Genomic DNA, 20720 nt, shown 5'->3' on the forward strand with positions numbered 1-20720 from the left:
TTAATAGCGACAGTTGTGAAGGCTAAGTCCTCATGCAACCTGTACACTGTTTTGAAGTGTTCCATGTCTCACTTGCAGGAGTAGAACTCCTGATCCCAGAGCAGAGGAGTGAGAGGTGCTCAACCAGATGCAGTCCATGGCCCGATGTCTGCCGCCTCCGATATAGTAGGGGGGGGGTATCTTGTGGTTCCGCTGTGTGAGTAACTAGTATCTAACTCCCACATCCTTTCACAATGTGCCTGGCTGCTGCCAGTTCAGCGGTAGTGGCTGTCGGCACGAGAGGCCTGTGTGTGTACAGTATGCAAAATATAAAAGGGCAGGTGCCAAGGCCGGCAACAGGTGGGGGAGTCCCAAGGTCATTGGTTCCCCCACACGCAGTGTTCGCTGCACGCTCCGTATCTTATGGCAGATAATGACCGGGGGATCGCCTGTTTGTAATCCGACGTTTGGATCTTCTCTGCTGTTGCATAGGCGTTCTCGGAAATTCACAGTCCCGGTCTTGTGGCCCCAGAGTGCAGCGGCAGTTTCCGGCAGCGTCACTGAAGGCTTCCAGGGGGTTTAAGTCACAGATCCAACTACGTCAGTATCAGTCCAAGAAGAATACAAACCCACGGCTACATACTCAACCCGAGATCAAGCCTCGGTATCCAAAAATCACCGCTGATGGATAAAAATCTATCAGCAAGAAGAAGAACAAGCGTCAGTATCAGAGCGGTTATGTTCTTGTTTACGTCACCAGGTTCCCACAGAGGATACATCGTTGGCGCTTCTCTCGTCAGTATACGTCGCCGGCTATACAGTTTTCACTGCTGCTGCCAGCCATCACACGCAGGCCGCCCCAGGTTTAATGAGCAATATCTCCAGAATCTCGAGGAGTTTAGAAGTGGCGGTTTAGCAGGTTGTTGCAAGGTACTTCATATGCTGGTGCATGGGTTTAGCTTAACTATTTATTCCTTGGCAGCGCGCACAGGAGCTCAGAAAGTTGCAGCCATCTTGTTGCTCCTCAACAGCACACCCCCCCACCCCCCCACCCCTGAATTTAAAATTATTTTTAATATCCCGCCCCCATTCCTCTACCTTTAAGGCCACACAGCTTACTGTTGTCTCGTTTAAATTAATTGTAGAATGAGGAAAGCTTACCAGTGACAATACTTTAGTAGCTGGTGCCCTCTTCGTTGTATGGCAAATAGAGATAATTAGCAACAGAATGGTGGCTACCAAAAGCAATTGGGATTAAACTACATATGCACTTATGTGGATGCACAGTGCAATCCGGTTCAATCATAGCCTCTGACGTTTTCCGGCAGCTTTTTAGCATTTATTTGTGCAAGTCAGAAGCAGAGAAGGGACACAGGCACAAGAAACATGCTATAAATCCAGTTAAAGGTAGCACGCGATCCTAATGCCTGCAAGGTGACGAGCTCTCCCAGGAACCTCCCAAACTAGGAAGAAGAGCTCTGCTTCAGCATCCCAGAATATTGACACTGCACATCCGAGGACGCAGCCCGCTGCTGTCCTCTCACAGAGATGGAATAAGTATCCAGGGCGAGGAGCGGATCTAATACTAGGCAACAAGAACTCATTACTGAATAAGGAACAGAAGTTGTTAAAAAGTCAGAGTCAGTTGCAGTCTCTGCAGGTCGGACCCTTTCTCCTGCTCTCCGAGTCTGTTCTTGCTCTCTACTACCTGGGTGGATACAATTACCCAGCTACACCGCGGAGCAGTCGCGGAGTCCGAGCAGAGTCAGTGCAGTCTCTGTAGTCCCTGACAGGACCGGCAGAGGCATGGCAACCGCCCCTGACCTCCGGCACCAGCAAAGCCCCAACATCGCCAGCGACACATTGGATGAAGAAACAATGCGCCTCAGAAGTTCACGGCAACTCCAACCGCCCGCTACCCTACTGTTTTCCGCCAAACACCCGGTCAAACTGAGACCACAAGCTCTGCTACCCATAAACACCATCTTGACGGGCAGCGACTTAAATCATACATCAACGGGATCACAGCACGCCAAAAAAGCGGAAACAACCAGCCAGAAATCCCCAAAGAGGAGCGATGAACCTGGAGCGAACTCTCATTTCCCACTGTCTGAATCTTCAAAAATACAAAAAGCTTCAAGTAAAAGAAAGACCAATGAGACGGAAGCTACAGCAAAATTTCATTCTGAAAACAAGGAAAACGCTGCCGCAAACGATACACACGAGGAACTCGCTTTGACCTTCCAGCCCATGCCCTGCGACACAGGCTGCCCCGACTGGCCGGCCGGAGGACCGACCACGACGGTTTTGCCTCCATGGGAGCACATGCTTGGTCAGGAAGCGGCGGCAGAGAGGCAGGCAAAAGCCGCAAAACAAACAAACGGCTGCGCTCTACAGGAACAGGCTCTTACCGTGGACGTCTGACTGGAACAGAGGATTCCAAGCGGACGAGCAGGATCACAGTCCCATGCCGCGATCCAGGCTGGGAAACAGTCCCTGACTCCAAGAGTGGAAGACCCGCAAGGGCAAAATGGCGTGGCAGCTTTAGCGGTCTTGGCCACGGAGACTCGCGCCCCGATACACGCGGGCGGCCTTAAGCCCGCCGGAGCCTCCTGCTCACTACTCCACCCGTCCACGGAACCAGCGGGCGGCTCGCACCTGAGCGAGTCTGAATCCAGTGCAGTTCTGCTGGCTCCCCCAGAGGAGACCAGTGGAACAGCAGAACATCCCGAAGAAAATGAAACGGCAGCCGGAGAAATAACTGTTTCCCCTGAGAACGATGAAGAATGGGAATACATCTATGATCCCAAATCAAGCCCTCGGACAAAGAAAAAAACCAGCGGCCAAATTTCAAAGGGCGAACTGACCAACACAAAAAAAAAAAAAAAAACAGGACAAAAAACCCCAAAAAGACTTGTCCAAACTAAGAAGACACAGCAAAAAGCACCAGTGGAATCCATCCCCAAAACTATGATATGCAACACCTTAAAGGAACTGTTTGCCAGACAGGGCAAAAGAAAACACGAGGGCCTCACGGAACTAACAGATGATGAAATACTCGAGGCCCTGACGGGCCTGCAACCAGCAGTGAAGACAAGAAAGACTGCCCCAATATTCACAGCCAGCAGGGCTCTAAACACTACAAAAGACAACTCTCCTATAACCTTGGCAGCTGAGCCCGCACAAGCCGAATTGAATACAGCAACGGGGGCGGACGAACCGCCCCTACCATTGGGGCCTCCAACCACAAATCGACCCTCCGAATCTTCACCAACTAAAGACTTAGGAGACGTAGAGGCAGTCCCACCCTGCATCCTCGAACCCAAGAAAGCGGCCGAAAGCCTGGAGACAGGCAGGCGAGGAAGCCAAACAACATCTGCGCCGGACCACCCGGAAGTCTTCCTGAAACCCAAACCCTCAAGATACCAACACCCGAGAATATCCGCAGAAGCAGAATGGCTGCTCTATGGCGGTCAAAGTTCGGCGAGAAGATCTTCTCTCCCTCACTTCACACGCGAACTCTGAACATCGAACCATCACCAGGAGCCGAGGGTTACCCAAGACTGCGACTGTGAGGCTCCCAACAGAAACCAATTAGGCCTATTGGGAGCGCAGAAAGAAACCCCTACCAAAAAAAACCCAGACTTAACGACAATAATGTCGGCCATAACGATAGGCCTATCGCCATTCGGGAAACTCTACGAGTCCCTAAACGAGACATTAAAAGACCACACCACGCTAATCGCTATGCTCCACACAAAGCTAATCTTCATCGAAGACTTCATTACCGCGAAAGAAAACTCTATAAAAGCAAGCAAAGACTCCTCTAACCTTACCTATACAAGCTCGGAAGCAAACAAAATGTCAGTAATGGAACCCAAACCTAAGAGCTCTTGTGTGCGCACACAAACTGATGCCCTACAAGGACCCTCTCAATTTGTATTTTCGGGTACTACAGCTAAAAATGGCGCGGTCAACTACGATCAAAGTGAAATCATATATCTTAGTGAAGAAACATCATGCAGACCGCCCAAACAGCGAATCGAACACACCGAAAAAGAACCATCTCCAAGTCAAAATGGAAATCCAATCGAACCAAACGACAAAGATCAGGCTTACCCGATCTTCCACCTACAACATGGAACATCGACAGGGAAAACTGACACATCGGAACCTGGGCCCACACTCCAGAAGGCAAAGAAGATCCATACCTTAAAGGGTAGCCCCTCCATTACTCAGGACCCTCCTCTCGTTTTTAAGATCACAAATGACTCAGAAACTAAATGCTCGCCAAGAACTGTAGAAGACTTCCTGGACGACGACCAACTAATGAACATCAGCGAACATCTGGAAAAGGACCCGACAAGTAGTTCGCAAACTGAAAATGACCAAGTTGAGAAAAGGGAAAATAGGAGTAGTCCACTGTATCAGCAAAAGAGTCCTCCATTCTATACAATGGAAGAACGAAGAAACAATCTTCACCACACTTCAAGACCAAACCAAAACAAAACTAGCCAAAGAAAAGTTTCATTCACCTCAAAATCTGAGCCCCCATCTCTGCACCAAGAAACCCCAAAACTGGAGAACCGACATAAACACAGAGAAAGAGACAGAAAATCAAGCAGAGACGATTCTCGGACTGAATCAAATAAAAGAGCTCAAAGGATCACTGACCTTAAGAAAACAAGCCGTCAGTGAGGCCCCACTACAAATCAAAAACTGAAAAATACCATGACCGACGCCATCCCACCAAAATATCAATTTGGACTCTAAAAATAGAGCAACGGTCAGAAAATCTTGACGAAATAATTCTTAACAGAAAAGGTTTGCTAAACCTCTTTGGCTTCATCCCAGCACTTCGCCAGATTAAATCAGAGGACCTGAAACTTGTGTATCCTTATCATTCTAACCATAGAGCAAAAACAATCTTGCACATCCCTTCAAAGAAAATACAGATGCTAATAACCAACGAAGCAGAGGACTTATCTAAACTTGGCTTTAAGGTGCTCGGAAACCTGACGAAACCTAAAGAACAGAGAGAATCCCAGGAAAACGACCTAAAGACGTCAAAAAGCAAAGCCACTGCGAGTAACAGGATAAAGGACCACCCGGTCACTGAGAAACCGTCCCAGGAGCAGGCGGACCTTGGAAGAATAACCGACAGGAACCCAAGAAGCGGGACAAACAGGGACCTAAACTCTCAAAATAACCAACGGAATTCAGCGAATAACGAACCGTCAAAAAAAGGAACGCCTAAGGCGCCGCAAACAAGCAACTTACCCCCTACAAAACAACCAGTAACCCAACAACTAAATGACAACCCGCAGCGAATCTGGTCCTGGCTGCCAAAAGTACTCGCAAAAAACTTGAATAAATAGTAACTCGGAGGTTGGCAGAGCGCCGAGAACGACACCTTGCCAGCCGACAAATTCCCCACAGATCTAACACTTTGCTCCTGGAACACTTGTGGAAACACCCACTTGACGACTTGAAACGACGCCAATTTGGCATCATTCGACGTAATTTGTCTTCAAGAAACATGGCTCGTCGACAAACCGATCCTGGACGGCTACGACGTAGTCCTGGCACCTGCAAAAAAAGGCCTTTTAAGCCGTCCATCATCCGGATTACTCATGGCATGCAAAAATGGTGTAGGTTTAAAAATGAAAGAAACCTTGCTGTCAAACCAATCCATACTGGCAGTACTCATCGATCTTGAAGGCTGCGAAAGGACGCCAAGTTCAGAAATAGCGATCTTGAATACCTACTGGAATCCGGCAGCTTTAGACGCACAAAACTTCACCCATATGATGGAAGAAATAATCGACGAAATTCAGTCAAATCGCCAAGTCTCGTCCTTCATAATCTGTGGAGACCTCAACATCTCCCTCAAAAGCCCCGGCTTAAAAGAGGGAAAAAGCAACTCAAAGAGGAAAACTTTGGTGCAAACTGATGACCTCACGGCATATGTTAAACCTCGACACAGTCTTTTCAGAGAAAGACCGTTTGCTGACCTGGGAACAGGGAGTGTCGCGAGCAACAATTGACTACACCTACGTCTCCCGTCCCTTTTTGGACACCGTAACAACCTTCAAGGTGCGCAAGACAACAAACAGTGACCACAACCAATTAATAACAACGTGGTAAACCAACTTCAGCAGAACCAGCATCGAACCACTTGGCATTGAAGTAAATAACCAGGGAAATCGGCTAAAACTCTCAACATTAAGGAAGCGCACACAAAGATACTCCGAAGGGGGTATGTCGGAAGAAAACCCAGATCCTGACTATGTGCCTCTGCTCGTGGCATTCGCTACAAAAAAAGTCAACCCAAACTACCAACACCAGCCATAAACATACCTATGATGCCCAGTTAGCCCAAAAAAGACATGAATTTCGAAAAAATCAAGAGGCAACTGAAGCAAACACAGTCGAGCGACCAGGCGTCAAAACTAGCAGAAGCCTCAAGAAACTACAGAAATTGGGTCAAGAAACACCGCACAAATCTCTACCAACAAGATTCGGAGAAAGTACTGAAGGCGATTTGCAGCAACAAAGCAAGAGAATTTTGGTCCCTCATAAAAACCTCGACATTATCGAAAAAAAAAACCATCATCAATTCAATAGGGGAGCAGAAATAGATCGACCACTTTTTTCATAGCTCTTTGAATCTGCAACAAAGGAGGATGGTGAGCCTAGAGAAAATGACCCCTCAAGCTGGTTATGTTTCGATGACCAAGAAGAAATCTTCGAGACTCTAAAAAAAATAAAAAAAACTCATGAGCGGTTGGCCCGGATGGGATTTCCAATATGGACCTTAAAAGAAATCCAGCTGAGTGGTCAAAACTACTAAAAAAGATCTTCATGAGATGTGCAAAATCTAAATCCATCCCTCCATCCTGGACCAAAGCAACCATCGTTCCGATCTACAAAAAGGGGGATGTGTGTGACCCCACGAATTTTCGGCCAATTGCCCTCTTAGACTGCATTGGAAAGGTCTTCGGAGCATTAATGCTGAAAAGGCTGCAAACTTGGACCAAACTTGCACCATGCCACGACCAATTCCAAACTGGCTTAAAAAAAAATGTTGGCACAGAACAGCGAACATCCTGGTCATCAGCATTTTAAAAAGCAAGGTCCTTGAAGGAAAACTAAGATCTTTTGTGGCATTCGTTGACCTCTCCCAGGCCTTTGACCTGGTAGACAGGTCACGACTTTGGTCAAAACTTGAAGGATGGAAATGTCCAAAGGAGATCCTTCTACCACTGAAGGCCCTGCATACAAACACCACTCTTAGAGTATGATTAACCCTGCAAGGTCAAGTTCCAGCAGAAATCCCCACAAGTAGGGGGGGTCAAACAAGGTTGTCCTCTCGCTCCGGAGTTATTTCTTGCATATAAGGGCGACTACAGTGCAACAGAAGATCTTACAAAAACCTTTCTGCCAAAACTGGCTAAGGTACAAATTAGCCGCCTTATGTACGCCGACGACCTCGCTCTGTTCGACCAGACCCAAATAGGCCTACAGAGACAACTGACAAATCCGTTACACTATACAGTGAAAAACAATCTGCAAATCAACAAAGAAAAAACAAAAATACTAGTTCTAGAATCGGCATTGAAAAGATCGGACAAATTCAAATGGTATCTAGAAGATACAGAGATTGAAAGAACAACAGAGTTCAAGTACCTGGGCGTGACCCTCGACAGTTCCCGCACAGAAAGTGCAATGCAAGAAAGCCTGAAAATAAAAATCAGAAAACTAGCAGCACAAGGCAAAGCCATAGATCTCAAATTTCGGAAAACTCTCAACAATCTCAGTAATTGAATTCTATAAGAAAAAAGTAGTACCATCAATTACATACGGAGCCGAAGCAATGCCCCAAATTCAAAAAAAACTCTGGACAAAGCTGGAAGGGCATTTTTGGAGAAAAGTGTTGTGCTTGCCAAATTCAACCTCAATGCCAGCGATTCGACGAGAATTGAGCCTCCTCTCCTTACCAGGCACGGTAAATATCAACTCGGTCCTGCTTTATCGCAAGTGCATCGCCCAAGATAAACAAAACATCTACACAATGATTGGCGAGGAGATGAAAATGGACACAGTGAAAATGCTGACAAAATGGAAAACCGAAAATCTAGTTTTACTGGATTCAGTAGCTTGTACAGAAGCTGACCTGTCATCAAACCCGGTCAGAGTGACAAAAAAACTTAAAAATCTGGACTGGTCAACCACCATAGCAGATGCCACAGCAAACAAACTTCCAACTCATATTCCTCATACCCAGTGCAAAGTAAATGAACTCCAGAGGTACATCAAAAAATTCCCTAACAGGGCTTCCAGAAACTACCTACTCAGGATAAGACTGAACTTAATCGAAACAAACGAGATTCGCCACATTCGAGGTATCTCAGAAACAAGCGAATGCCGATTCTGTGGCGCCGAAAAGGAAACAATTCGCCATCTACTAATGGTCTGCCCAAAAAACCAAGCGATAAGATCACCTTACCTTGACCACCTACTCACAAATGAACACTGACGCGGACCAATGGTGGCTAAGACTGATTGGAGGAGATCGAACAATGTGGCAAATCGCCTTGGTAAAGATCATCCAAGAAACACTGAAAACCCTGGGCATAGGCCCCTGAGGACTTGTGGAAATAAAGGAATGCAATTTTGTAAAGGTCAATTTTGGAACAAACACAAAAAAAAAAAAAAAAAAAGGGCATACTGCTAAATGGAATAATAAAGTTATCACAGAAAAGAAACCGAATTGAAACAAGTATTTTGTATTTAACTAAGAAGAAAAATAAGTGTTCAAGGCAAATGCCCTGCACACACTAAATGAAAACAATCCTCTTAAAGTGTTTATAAACAATGCAAAGGGGTATATATAAAGATAAAAGACACACCCAGATCAACAATAGGAAGACTGCAAAGAGCAGTTGCCCAAAAAGGCTTTTCGGTGCAAGTACAGGAACTAGACGTTGGGCAGCTGGTGCCGGTTACATAGGCAACCTGAGTACCCAGGCTGGTGAAGGAAGGGTAGTGTACCAGATAATCAAAATTCCACTTTTGCACAGATGTGAGAGGTGCCAGCCAACCAGATGGGCTGGAACACAGGGAGATTACGGAAGGAAAAACACAGGTTCCTTCCTGGCCGGCAACACCTTCTCAATGGTACGCCATATTATTTTCCCTTTTGTCCTTCATGCTCCCCCATGTCTCACCACCACAACCACCAGTTTCCCATCTCCTCATCCATGCAACACTTATCTTTCCTTGCCTGGTCTACTCCGAGTAAAGGCATTCATGCCAGAGCCCCCTTTAATATTTCCAATGGAGGCCATCTTGGTCTGTAGTTTTTTTTTTTAAAGGAAAAAAGGGCCATTGGCACACCATTAGCACACCAGATGTTTGCATGCGGTGCTAATAGCATTAATGGATGGGTGTGGGGCAGGATTACCGGGCCTGTAATGGCACTAAACCCTTGGTAAATCTCCCCACTGGCCACTAATGCTGCAATCTTTAACTACATAATGCATCAACTATGAAGGTGTTTTCAAGCCTGGACTGCTAGGGAAGCAAGGTTACCAACAAGTTGACATGGGGGAGCGTCTGAGCATAAAAGGAATACATGTTCCATTGCCACTAAACACTATAACCTATGTTATTACCATCCTTATGCTAGCCAACTTCAGCAAATTAGCCTCTCTGCAAATAGAGATCTGCACTTAAAATGAACGGTGCTGCTAACTATTTAGGGAGAGGTAGATTTTCATGCGACAGAAAACATTTCATTAGCAGACACCAGTGCACTGTGTATGCGTGTGTTTGTGCTGGGCTGGGGCGCGGGTGAAGGTGGGGGCGTGCAACACAGCATTTTTTTACTGAGCGTGCATCATAGATGCCGATTTAAAAAAAAAAAACATCCTTTCTTTCATTAACTGGCGGTTGATAAAAGAAAGGATGATGTGTTATTACATGGCTAGACTGGCATTTTGTGGCACCCAGTCTAGCCATGTCTTACTGTGGCATCACGTTTTACTGGACAGCTATGTGTGAAGGCATCAGGAAGTAGACAGACAACAGAATTAAGTTTGGGCTATAAACATTTATTAAAATCACGATGAGGTAGGGATAAGGTGTACTTTGCGGTATGCTAAGGTGGGATTTCCCTACTTAAATAAAACGAAGGATAGTCTGTGTCAGGAGGTCCAAAGTAAATATCTGTCTGTGTCCAAAACCTATACTTGCCCTCACATCTATTTGCTCAAACTGTCATCTTCTGGCTCTTTCATCAAAATCATAAAGTTCAACACTTTATAATGCACAGGCTTTTCTGTATGTTCAACCATAGACTTCTAAATGCTTTAAGGGGCTTTTCCTGAGTGGGTGTACTCTGTTTAGACGCAGATGTCGGACCACACGGTCCAACCATGACAGGTCACGTAACCGACACAGTTGTACCACCACTGCTTCAACTCAACAGTGCTATCAGACTTATATTCTGGTAGTCTTTTCCAACACTTGTCTTGCCACTATTCACTTGTTGAAGTATTGCAACCTTTTCATAGTTTTGCCACAACTTGTACAATTCTTCTTTTCCTTATGGCTTTAGCCAATGTTTGCTTCACAGTACATCATATTCATTACATCATATTCATTACAAATGCTTGCTTTCTTCATTTTATCTGAATCACAGTTCCTTTGTATCAGGGAACATTGTCCGCGGCTTTTCATGCATGTAGCACTCATCACTTTCCTTTGGTTCAGTATTCAAAAATGTTTCATATTCAAACAAGGTAATGGCGAATTCCCAGTTCACTCTCCTGCTGGGAATTTGCACCTCTTTCCCTTTCCACTTTACTCATTTTCTGGCCCTTCCGCAGCCTTTTCAATTGCTTTACAGTTCGGTATTCTTAAACCGCTCTTCATAAAGTTCAACAACCTTCACAACATTGTTTGCATCCAGCATCTGTGTTTTACTCTTTCAAAGCGGCAATTACATTGCCTCTGCTCATTAGCGTTCCGGCCTTCTCTAAGCAGGCATCTCGCACTTCAATGTCCCGGATTCACACAGCCTCACTTGACTCACTGAGGGCGCTGTATTCGGGTGCCCTATCTCCGCTCTGGTCAGTTCTTCATGGCTGCTGCTCCCGGCTCGGCAGGCCCCTCTTCTCGGGTCTCTGACACCTCAGGCTGTTGGAGACGAGTCCTCCCAACTCCTGGAGGTCGACAACCTGCCCCTGCCACCAGAGACCTTTCGACAACGCCAGCCCCAGTCTGCTTCCACTGCAGAGACTCTGCATCACCACAACACGTCTCCCTGCTTCTTCCTCCGGCCTCTTCGTCTGCAAGCATTACACAAGAGTTCCCTTTCTCTCACTTAGCCTCGCCTGAGTGGGTCATGTATACCAAACTTTGGCTTCAGGTGCAGGCTACACATCTCTCTTCCATGTCCTAGTACCAGAGTGGTGTTCGTGTGCGTTTGAGCTGATAAAGAATGGATGAGTGTTCCTAGGTGGTCTCTGCCTCGTCAGTACCATTATAGTGTTTATGTATTTCTGAATGAATAAAGAATGGATGTCTGGTCCCATGTTCCTATGTTGTATTTTTTGCGTCTCAGTATCATATTGGTATATTTTGGAAGAGGATTTTCTAACACAATGGGGGAGGGATTGGAAATACCCCATAAAAGCTTGGGGAACATTGATTCCTGATGAAAGGGAAATGGGGGATATCACGTCTCACCCAAGGGTGCCTCAACCCCACTCCCCAAGTCTCCTTCCAGGTGATCCTCCCTCGCATATCCACCCCCAGGGTCAGGATCCAAAAGTGATGGCCTTTCCCCTGGCCATCTGGGAAGAGGATATTTTGGGGAAAGAAGTGAGGATGCCCTCAGATTCCTCACATACGAGCATGACATTTGCAAAGGCAAAGCCTATAAGAGTATGTTCTTTTGTGGGCATACTGCCATATTTGGACAGAGCCAGTGTGGACATGCTTTCCTATATTATTATTACATGAGTATGTTCTTGTATAGTAATTCTGGCATACAATGGTGCTGACAGAATGGAAATGTACAGGCGCAGCCACTGTGATAAGGTTTTTACACTGGCATATATTGTAGGCAAAGGCATCATAAAAATGTGCTGTGAAATACTCCTGTGCACTGTGGGCAGCTATTGCATTTTTTGATTTCAGTTACCCTACACAAAACCAATTGCAAACAGTTTGGCTTTTTTCCAGTTCAGTTTTTCACAGAAAGTGGACTGTATAATGCATAATTTTAGCCAAATATCAAAAAAGATTTATCAAAGTTACCCCCTGCCCACTCCAAACCCCTTTTGTTTGTTTGGGATACCTTGCTACGCTCGTCCACTCTTGCATATTGGTGGGGAATATATACGCACCACCAATTAAAACATTCACCAGCCGGCCGCGCCCAATACACCAACTACGCACAGTAGAGACATCTACGTTAAAAGCAGGAAAGCTCTGCCAGGGATGTTTAGTTTGTCCATTAACTGCTACAGCAGTATAGACTCAGTTTAGACTCCAGCTGTCTGCAATCGCACACTAGAGTCTGTATTCCTTCTAGAGTCCCAATTTTATCCCAAGCACGCCTAAAGATAAAAGCGGCCATGCATTAACAACATTCTCTACTTTATTGTTACTTTTGACCATCAGTCAAAAGCTAAGGTTTCAATCTTGATGGTGGCCTATCACTCGCCCCACAGATATAGGTGTCAACTCCTGCTTTTTTCATCTCTGACCATCAGGAGGAATCCCCCACTACTTCATGTTTAATTTAGCTGATTCCAAAATGAGCCTATGTATACCCATGAGCAGCCGTCAGCCACAACCCTGCCCGCTTACCAAATCAGAGGTCCAGCCACTCATCAAGAGCCCATCCCAGGATGAGCACTGTAAAACCTGGGGGATCCCAGGCAAAAGGTGTGGGCTGTGGCAGGTGGTTGGGGAATGATACAGAGTTAAAGAGACACTGGAGACAAGAGGGGGAGATGGCAACGAGGAGCCGATAACAATAGATAGAAATTGAGGTGCTGACAATAGAGGAGGATGTGTAACAGTATAGGTATTGATAACAGTAATAGCAGAGGTGATAACAGCCAATGAGGGCAAACCCCTAGCCAGACAGAACAGGAAGACACAAGGCGGCTGGGTTGGCCCAAGGTAGGATGATGTGGCAGGAGAAGTGAGACCGGGCCATGGAGGCCAGAAGAGGGGCAGCCAGGGTGACCACGGTTTTGTGGACAGGCATTAAGGGTAGACAACATCTCCAAGCTCAACCTCAGCCCGACAGTGAAGCCAATCCCTTCATTAGGCAGAGGAGACAGAGAGACTTATCCAGAGAGCGTTGGAGGAACAGGAGTAGCAGCAATTTTCGGAAATGAGGAACAACCCCCACAAGAGACCTTGAGGGTGCAGGAACCCTGGCAAGCCTGTAACGCCACTTGGAGGTTAGACTGTTTATGGTTTTTCAGGAAATATATCTTGTTAGTCAGACTTGCTGAGCCCAATCTTTTGTGCATCCCTTGTGGGCCTCCTAACAAGGGCTGAATCCCTTCTCCTCAAACACTTACCATGCTCCCTTTCCGGTGTACAGTTTTCTGTCGGATTTTCAAAGACCTTTTCCTCAGCTGCTCAACCTGGTCATACCTTAAAAAAAACAGAAAACGAAGAGATGATTAGAGGGGTAATCGATTTGCAACCACATGGTTTATTTGGATTAATGGACAAGGGATTGGGCTTACCCAGCTAGTAAGGGCCAGCTAACCTAACATGGCCAGAGTGAAGGGAAATAGTAAAGGAGTGCCATTCCCATTTCTCTGAAGGCTAACCGTGGATGTGGGTGGTGCAGATGGTGACTGCAACCAGATGGCAAAGAAAAAACCGCAGAGAATCTTCTTCTTTGGTATTTTGGGGTTCTACGGACAGACATTTCCCTGATGAATGATCCTCTGATCTGAAATCCATTGAATTACTCAGTCTGACATTTGGCTTTGAAGTTATGCAAAATAAATTAGCTAAAACTCAGACTGTAATGTTTGGAAGCTTATTTATTGCTATTTAAAGCATTTTCAAATTACATTTTTTTTAAACTTTTATTTATTGGCACAAAGGTCAAGACAGGCACATTACAACTTACATAATAATAAGCTAACAACATAATCGTCAATCGGCACCACACCATGGTCAGGGTATACATCACAGGCTGATAATAGCTGATATCGCAGGGAGTCATTGAAAAGCAAGCGAAATAGCTAAAACAAATAGGAAAAGTTAGGTCATCTGTGGCATGTCGGGTTGTCCTGGCAAGGGAGGTGAGGTCAGTTCCACTTCATCTCTGCCATTTAGATAGCTACAAAATTCTGACCAGACGTTTTTGGGTCGAGATGTCGGGGGTAGGGATCCAATGTATTCCTCCTCGCACATGTGTGTCCAGGTAAGGGCTTTCAGCCACATCGTAAAAGTGGGGGGATTGCGGCGCTTCCAGTATTGCAATATACATTTTTTGGCCACCATAATACTTACATTTACAAATGTTGCCGTTTTCCTTACATTCTCACCCTCCCAAGTACCAAATAGTATGGCAAATGGGTCCATAGACAGCGGAGACCCCACTATTTCAGAGAGTGCCTCTGTCACGGCCGTCCAGAACGTGTTGAGGGCGGGGCAGGCCCAGAACATGTGTATATGGTCTCTCTCACTGGATTTACATTTGGGGCACACAGGGGTCTGGGTTCCTGTGAATGACGCCACTCTATGCGGTGTATAGTAGAGCCTATGAAGGAGCTTAAATTGTATGCAGCGGAATCTGGCGCTTATGGAGACCCTACGTGTGTATGTACACATTGTGCCCCAGAGATCGTCGGTGATTGCAACTCCTAGTTCCCTGGCCCAAGCCTCGCGTGGTTTAAGAGAGTTGTCCGCAGTGTTATTTAGTTGCATCTTATACAGATTAGAAATTATGCTTTTGGCACCTCCGGAGTTTGCTATATATTGTATTTCGGGAGAATCGGGGGGTTCAATAGGGCATGAGGGCCACATCGACCGCACTGCAGCTCTAAGCCTATAATACTGCAGCATTTCGAGTGGAGAATTGGAGTGGTCATGGCGCCATGTTTGGGGGGTAATGAAAACACCATCGGGGAAGAGATCCGCAAGGGCACGGTATCCCATGGTTTCCCAGTGGCGTATGAGGTTTAGGTCATATGTGGGGGGGAGTCCGGGGAACTGCCACAGGGGAAGCCACTTGTAGTATGGGCGCTGTTCCTGGTCAGAGCCTAGGATGCTCCCCCAGGCTCTAATCGTAGCGGACACCGGGTCCGCATGAGCATCTGTTTGGAAAGCTCGGTTCAGTAACAGGGACATGATATTAGTTCCACCTCCCGATAGTTTCTCAAGTTTTACGTGTATAGGCGGATTCTGGAGCATGTACCAATGGGAGGCATGATGGGCCTGTGCAGCATTCCAGTATAGGGGAAGGTCTGGGGCCGCGAAACCCCCTCTGTCGTAAGGCAGCGTCATGTGTTGCCACTTCTTGCGGACCGAGCCTGGATGCCAGAGAAATTGTGCGCACTCCGAGTGGAGCTTCTTAAAGTATTGGACCCCAGGCCAGATTGGCACGTTAGCAAAGACATACAGAAGTTTGGGGACCACTATCATCTTTATTAGAGAGAGTCTGCCCGCAAGGGATAGAGGTAGATTGCGCCACCTGGAGAACTTGGAGATGACCAGGTGGGCCACTGCCTCGTAGTTGTCCGTCAATAGAGAGGCCTTGGTTAATGATATTTGTACCCCGAGATACCTAACCCCACCCGGGGACCAGCGTAGAGGGTACTCACAAGTCGGTTGTTGGGTTGCCACAGTAAGGGGGAAAATTTCGGACTTGGAGTAGTTGATTGTGAAACCTGAGAACGTACCTATCTTAGTGATATCACGGATGATCGGGTCCAAATGTGTGGAAGGATTTCTGACATACAAGAGCACGTCATCTGCATATAAAGAGATGATCTTTGGTGCATCTATTATTCGTATGCCTTTATTGACGTGTCGGCCCCTTATGTGGTCCGCCATGGGTTCTATGGCGAGCGCAAAAAGGAGGGGCGAGAATGGGCATCCCTGACGAGTGCCCCTGTGTAGCGTAAAGGGGGAGGAGGGAACCGAGTTCACAAGAACTTTAGCTCGTGGGTCCGTGTATAACAGTTTTATGTAAGAGGTCATTTTGGGGCCCACACCCATTTTTTCCAACACGGCCCACAGATATTGCCACAAGACCATATCAAAAGCCTTTTGGGCATCTAGTGTCACCGCCACTGCGTCCGCGCCTGTGTCAATTCTGGACATCACATTAAACAGGCGGCGGATATTCAGAGCTGTGGATCAACCCGGGATGAAACCGCATTGGTCCTCGTGTATAATGTGGGACATGAATGGGAGAAACCCATTAGCAATTGTCTTGGCGAAGATTTTCGTGTCGGTGTTAATAAGAGATAGGGGCCTGTAAGACCCACATTCGTCTGGGGGCTTTCCAGGTTTGGGGAGGACAGTTATTAAGGCTTCCCTAAGGGAGGGGGGGAGGCAGTTCAAACGAAGTGATTCAGCCCAGACCTCGTATAGCACAGGCGCTAGTATAGCCACATGCTCCTGGTAAAACTCGGAAGTGAGCCCATCCGGGCCAGGCGCCCTGTTTTTGGGGAGGCCCGATATCACCTGAACTATCTCCTCCAGAGTGAATGGGGCGTCTAATATTTCCCGGGTGTCTTGGGAGATAAGGGTCATAGGGATGCTCTCAAGGAGGTCGTCCAGGTCTTGGGCGGAGTGTTCTGGTTGGGGGCCATACAGCGTGGCGTAGAAGCTAGCAAAAGTGTCTAGAATGGATTGGTCTGACCAGTGCCTTACCCCACTGCCATCTATGATATTGTCAATGCGGGTCCCCCCAGTCTCAGCACGCACTAGCCTGGCCAGGGTTCTACCCGGCCTGTCTCCTTTCCCATATCTGCGGGCCGCCGCAGGGCGTGTAAAGTATTGCACCTCCCTCATAGCATGTGACTCAAATTTTTCCAGCTCTGATCTGATTGCCGCTAGGGTCACTTGGGACTGCGTGATCAGGTAGTCCTGTTCGAGTGCTTTGAGCTTGGTCTCCGAGTTGGTTAAGGCCCGCCTTATAGTCTTCAGGACCCCAGCTTCTCTAGAGATACACATCCCCCTGATGTAGACCTTAAACGCCTCCCATCGAGTTCCCAAGGGTGTATCAGTTGTATTGTTCTTTTCAAAGAATGTAGTTATATCGGATAGAATCTCGGCTTTAAATGTCTGATAGGGCGGTGGATTTGAAGCGCCAGTGGGGTCTCAGCGGCACTGCGTCACCGAGTTGAATCTGTAGGAGTACAGGGGAGTGATCGGATAGCGTACGGGCCAGTATCGCGACATCTGAGACCTTCCCTACCAGTCTGCCAGAGAGTAGAAATAGATCTATTCTCGAGGAACTGTCATGTACAGTGGAATAGAAAGTGTAGTCTCTGTCGTGGGGGTGGAGCGTTCTCCATATATCATGTAAATTGAGAGAATCCATATGGTGAGAGGAGACGTTTGGTCGCTCGTGGTGTGGGTCTGCGACTGGACGTCGTCCTATATAGTAAACTGTCCAGTGCTAGGTTCATGTCTCCTCCCCATATTATGGGGACGTCAATGTATCTCATGAGTATGGCCGTCACTCCGTCGAAGAACTCGGGGGAGTCAATGTTGGGCGCGTATACGTTGACCAGTAGGCATTGTTCATGAGCCAAAGTGCAATGCAGGATCACATATCTGCCTTCTGCGTCAATGTGCGATGAGTGGAGGGTAAAATGGATAGACTTGTGGATGAGAGTCAGGACCCCTCTGGCTTGGGTGGAGTATTGGGTGAAGTATCTATTAAGGCCCCACGTTTGTGCAATGTTCGATGATAGGTGTTTAAGGGCATGTGTCTCTTGCAGTAGGAGAACCTTAGCCCCGTGTCGTTGCGCGTAGGCCGCAATCCTGCGAGATTTCGTGAAATTTGTCAGGCCACGTACATTCCATGACATCATTTTAATCGCCATGTAGGCAGCCTACGGGACATCCCAAGTAAAGGTGCAGCCCTCGGTAATCGCCATGAGTGCTGCCATGTCGCACCGTTGCCATCGTGTGTGACCCGCCCTAACCCCTGCGCCATTTTGAATGTAACCATCCCCAACTTTCCAACCCCCCGCCCTCACCGCCCTGTCCCAACTAGCAGTGTGTAAGAACCCACCCTCGAAATGGACCACTGGCTGCCAACCCCAACTTGGCAGTGCATGAACTAAAGCCCAAAAGGGGCGCAAACACAAACATTTCGATTCTACAGGAATTGCAGCTGCAGTGGGGGCTACCGCTGCCGTTCCGCCCACCAGTTTGGATACGAATCTTGAATAAACCATAAAATCACAGGTTCGGCTAACATACATAAGGTTACAGAGCTAGGATGCACGTATTAGCGGGTTTCAAGACTAGCTCGTAGAGAGAGGACAGCGGCCAGTTCTAGTCGTTGTCCATCGGGGCCTCAGGCGGCTCCGCCAGTGGAATCTGTGCCTCTATGAACTTAACGGCCTCGTCCGGGACCGTGAAGAAGTAGAGCTTGTTACGATGAGTGAATTTAAGGCGTGCGGGGAAAAGCATAGCATATTCAATCTTCCTATCACGTAGCATTTTCTTCACCCCAATGAATCTGCGTCTCTCCGTTTGCACTCCTACTGAAAAGTCGGGGAAGATCCTAATTACTTGTGAATCCAACCTTATTTCCCCCTTCTCTCTGGCCAGGCGGAGTATATGATCCCTGTCCTTGTAGCTGAGCAGCTTTGCTATGATAGGTCTGGGGAAATCCCCTGGCCGTGGTCGAGGTGCCAAGGAGCGGTGAGCTCTTTCGATCGTGAAGAATGGCGAGAGATCAGGGTCATCCAGGAGGTCTCTGATGAGTTTTTCCACCGCTAGTTCCATTTGCCCTTTGAGTGCAGTTTCGGGGACCCCGATTATGCGAATGTTATTTCTCCGTGACCTCGATTCGAGGTCATCACATTTAGATTTGACCAGTTTCATGTCTCGGACGAGCTCTGACACTGTGTTTTGCAGAACATGCACGTTGTCTTCAGTGGTGCCAGTCCTTTGCTCCACTTCGGTAATCCTAGCCCCGTGCTGGTCAAGCTTAGCCCTTAGTGACGCCACATTCGCGTTAATATCATCCAGTTTTTCATGGAATGCTGCAAAGTTTTTAGCCATGGATCCCATCATAGTGGCCAAGTCCGGTTGAGGGGGGTCCGGCAGGAGGTCGCCTTCCTCCTGGACTGCAGCGGGTGATGCCTGGTCACCCCTGGGTGTCGCCCTGGCGAATTTGTCCATAGCCCCGGCCTTGTTAGTGGCTCGCGATCTGTTAGACATTCTTCTGGGGGAGAGGCAGGGCTAGTACAGCGTTATAGGTGGTGTAGAAGGCCCGGATCGTACCGTACTGTGCCGAACCGCACTGAGGTCCCGTCGTGGCTACAGGCGATGCTGGCGGATTGTCACCACAGGGTCCGAACGGGCGAGGTTGTTCAAAGCTACTTGCGTCTAGATAGTGGGATGATTTCCCCCTTCTGCAGCCTCCTGGAACCAGCCGTTCCGAGTGGGAGATTCCCAGCGCTTGCGCATGTGGAGTCTATTCAGCCAGGGCCCCTCCAGGCGGCCATAACAGCGAAAGGATAGCAATTCCCGGTGGGATGAGCGTGGAGGGCCTCAGGCACCGTGGGACAGAGAGTTGGGGGAGCGTGGAGCAGGCTTGTGTTTAGGCAGTCCCCCCCGGGCTGTACCCCAGCACCGTGGGCGTAACACTAGTAGCGGGGTGGATGGGGGACCCCCGGCGGTGCATATAACAGCCACAAACACCCACCTTATAGCCTGTAGGGTGGCTGGACCCGTATGTTCCTCGGCACAGGATTGGGGCCAACAAGGCGCGGGAGCTGCGGCCAGCCAAGGGGCAATGTCGGGATCTTCATGTAACAGGTGAGTGTCCCAAAGTCGGCACAGGTGCGCCACAGGGGGGGGAAGCGCCGGTTGCTCCTCAGCGGGTCGATGGGGGCAGTCCTGTTTCTTACTGCAGGCCGGAGACCACGCTGCGTGGGTGGTGGGCGAAGCAGGAGCGCTCTCACGGTGTCTGTGTTGTCGGGCCCCCGAGCGTGTGTCCCGCCGCCTCTCCGCACAGTCCAGGCATTCCGGGATCTCCCAGTCCGGGGAGGGCCGCACACGTGTGCCAGCGGGCGCCGGGGCTCCAGCCCAGCCCACGGCCGCAGGAATGGCCCGGCAGCCGATGGAGCCGCCGCGCGGAGCAGGCAAGCCACACGCCCCCGACCGGGGCTGCGGGTGTCTCAGGCCCCGCTCCGCCCGGCACGCGCGGGGGAGAGGATCCAGGCGACGCAAGGGGGCCGCAGCAACCAGCCGATGCAAGGGGGCCGCAGGCAATCAGCCGATGACGGTGCTCAGAGATGGAGCGCGGCAGTGTCCCGGCCGCCGACGCTGCAGCGGGCGAGAGCGGCCACTCGAGGAGGCCGGATGCCGCCGCAGGCCCGAGCGCCCGATACTAGGGACGCCGGCTCCGATTCCACCCCAGATTTCAGGTACGAGGAGAGGAAAGTAGCAGCAGCAGGATCGTGGCCGTGGTGGTAGGGGATGATTAGGATTGA

General features: G+C 48.5%; 1 protein-coding gene across 1 annotated transcript in view; it reads right to left on the reverse strand.

Annotated features, from left to right (window-relative positions):
* Window positions 1–20720, reverse strand: part of NPHP3 (nephrocystin 3) — a 1212810-nt gene that overhangs the window by 202869 nt on the left and 989221 nt on the right. The window contains exon 23 of the mRNA XM_069648695.1: window positions 13590–13665. Coding sequence (XP_069504796.1) covers window positions 13590–13665 — 76 coding nt within the window. The remainder of the gene's footprint in view (window positions 1–13589; window positions 13666–20720) is intronic.

This window comes from Ambystoma mexicanum, chromosome 2q (genome assembly GCF_040938575.1).
Source record: "Ambystoma mexicanum isolate Mex_15411 chromosome 2q, UKY_AmexF1_1, whole genome shotgun sequence".
Taxonomy (NCBI): Eukaryota; Metazoa; Chordata; class Amphibia; order Caudata; family Ambystomatidae; genus Ambystoma; species Ambystoma mexicanum.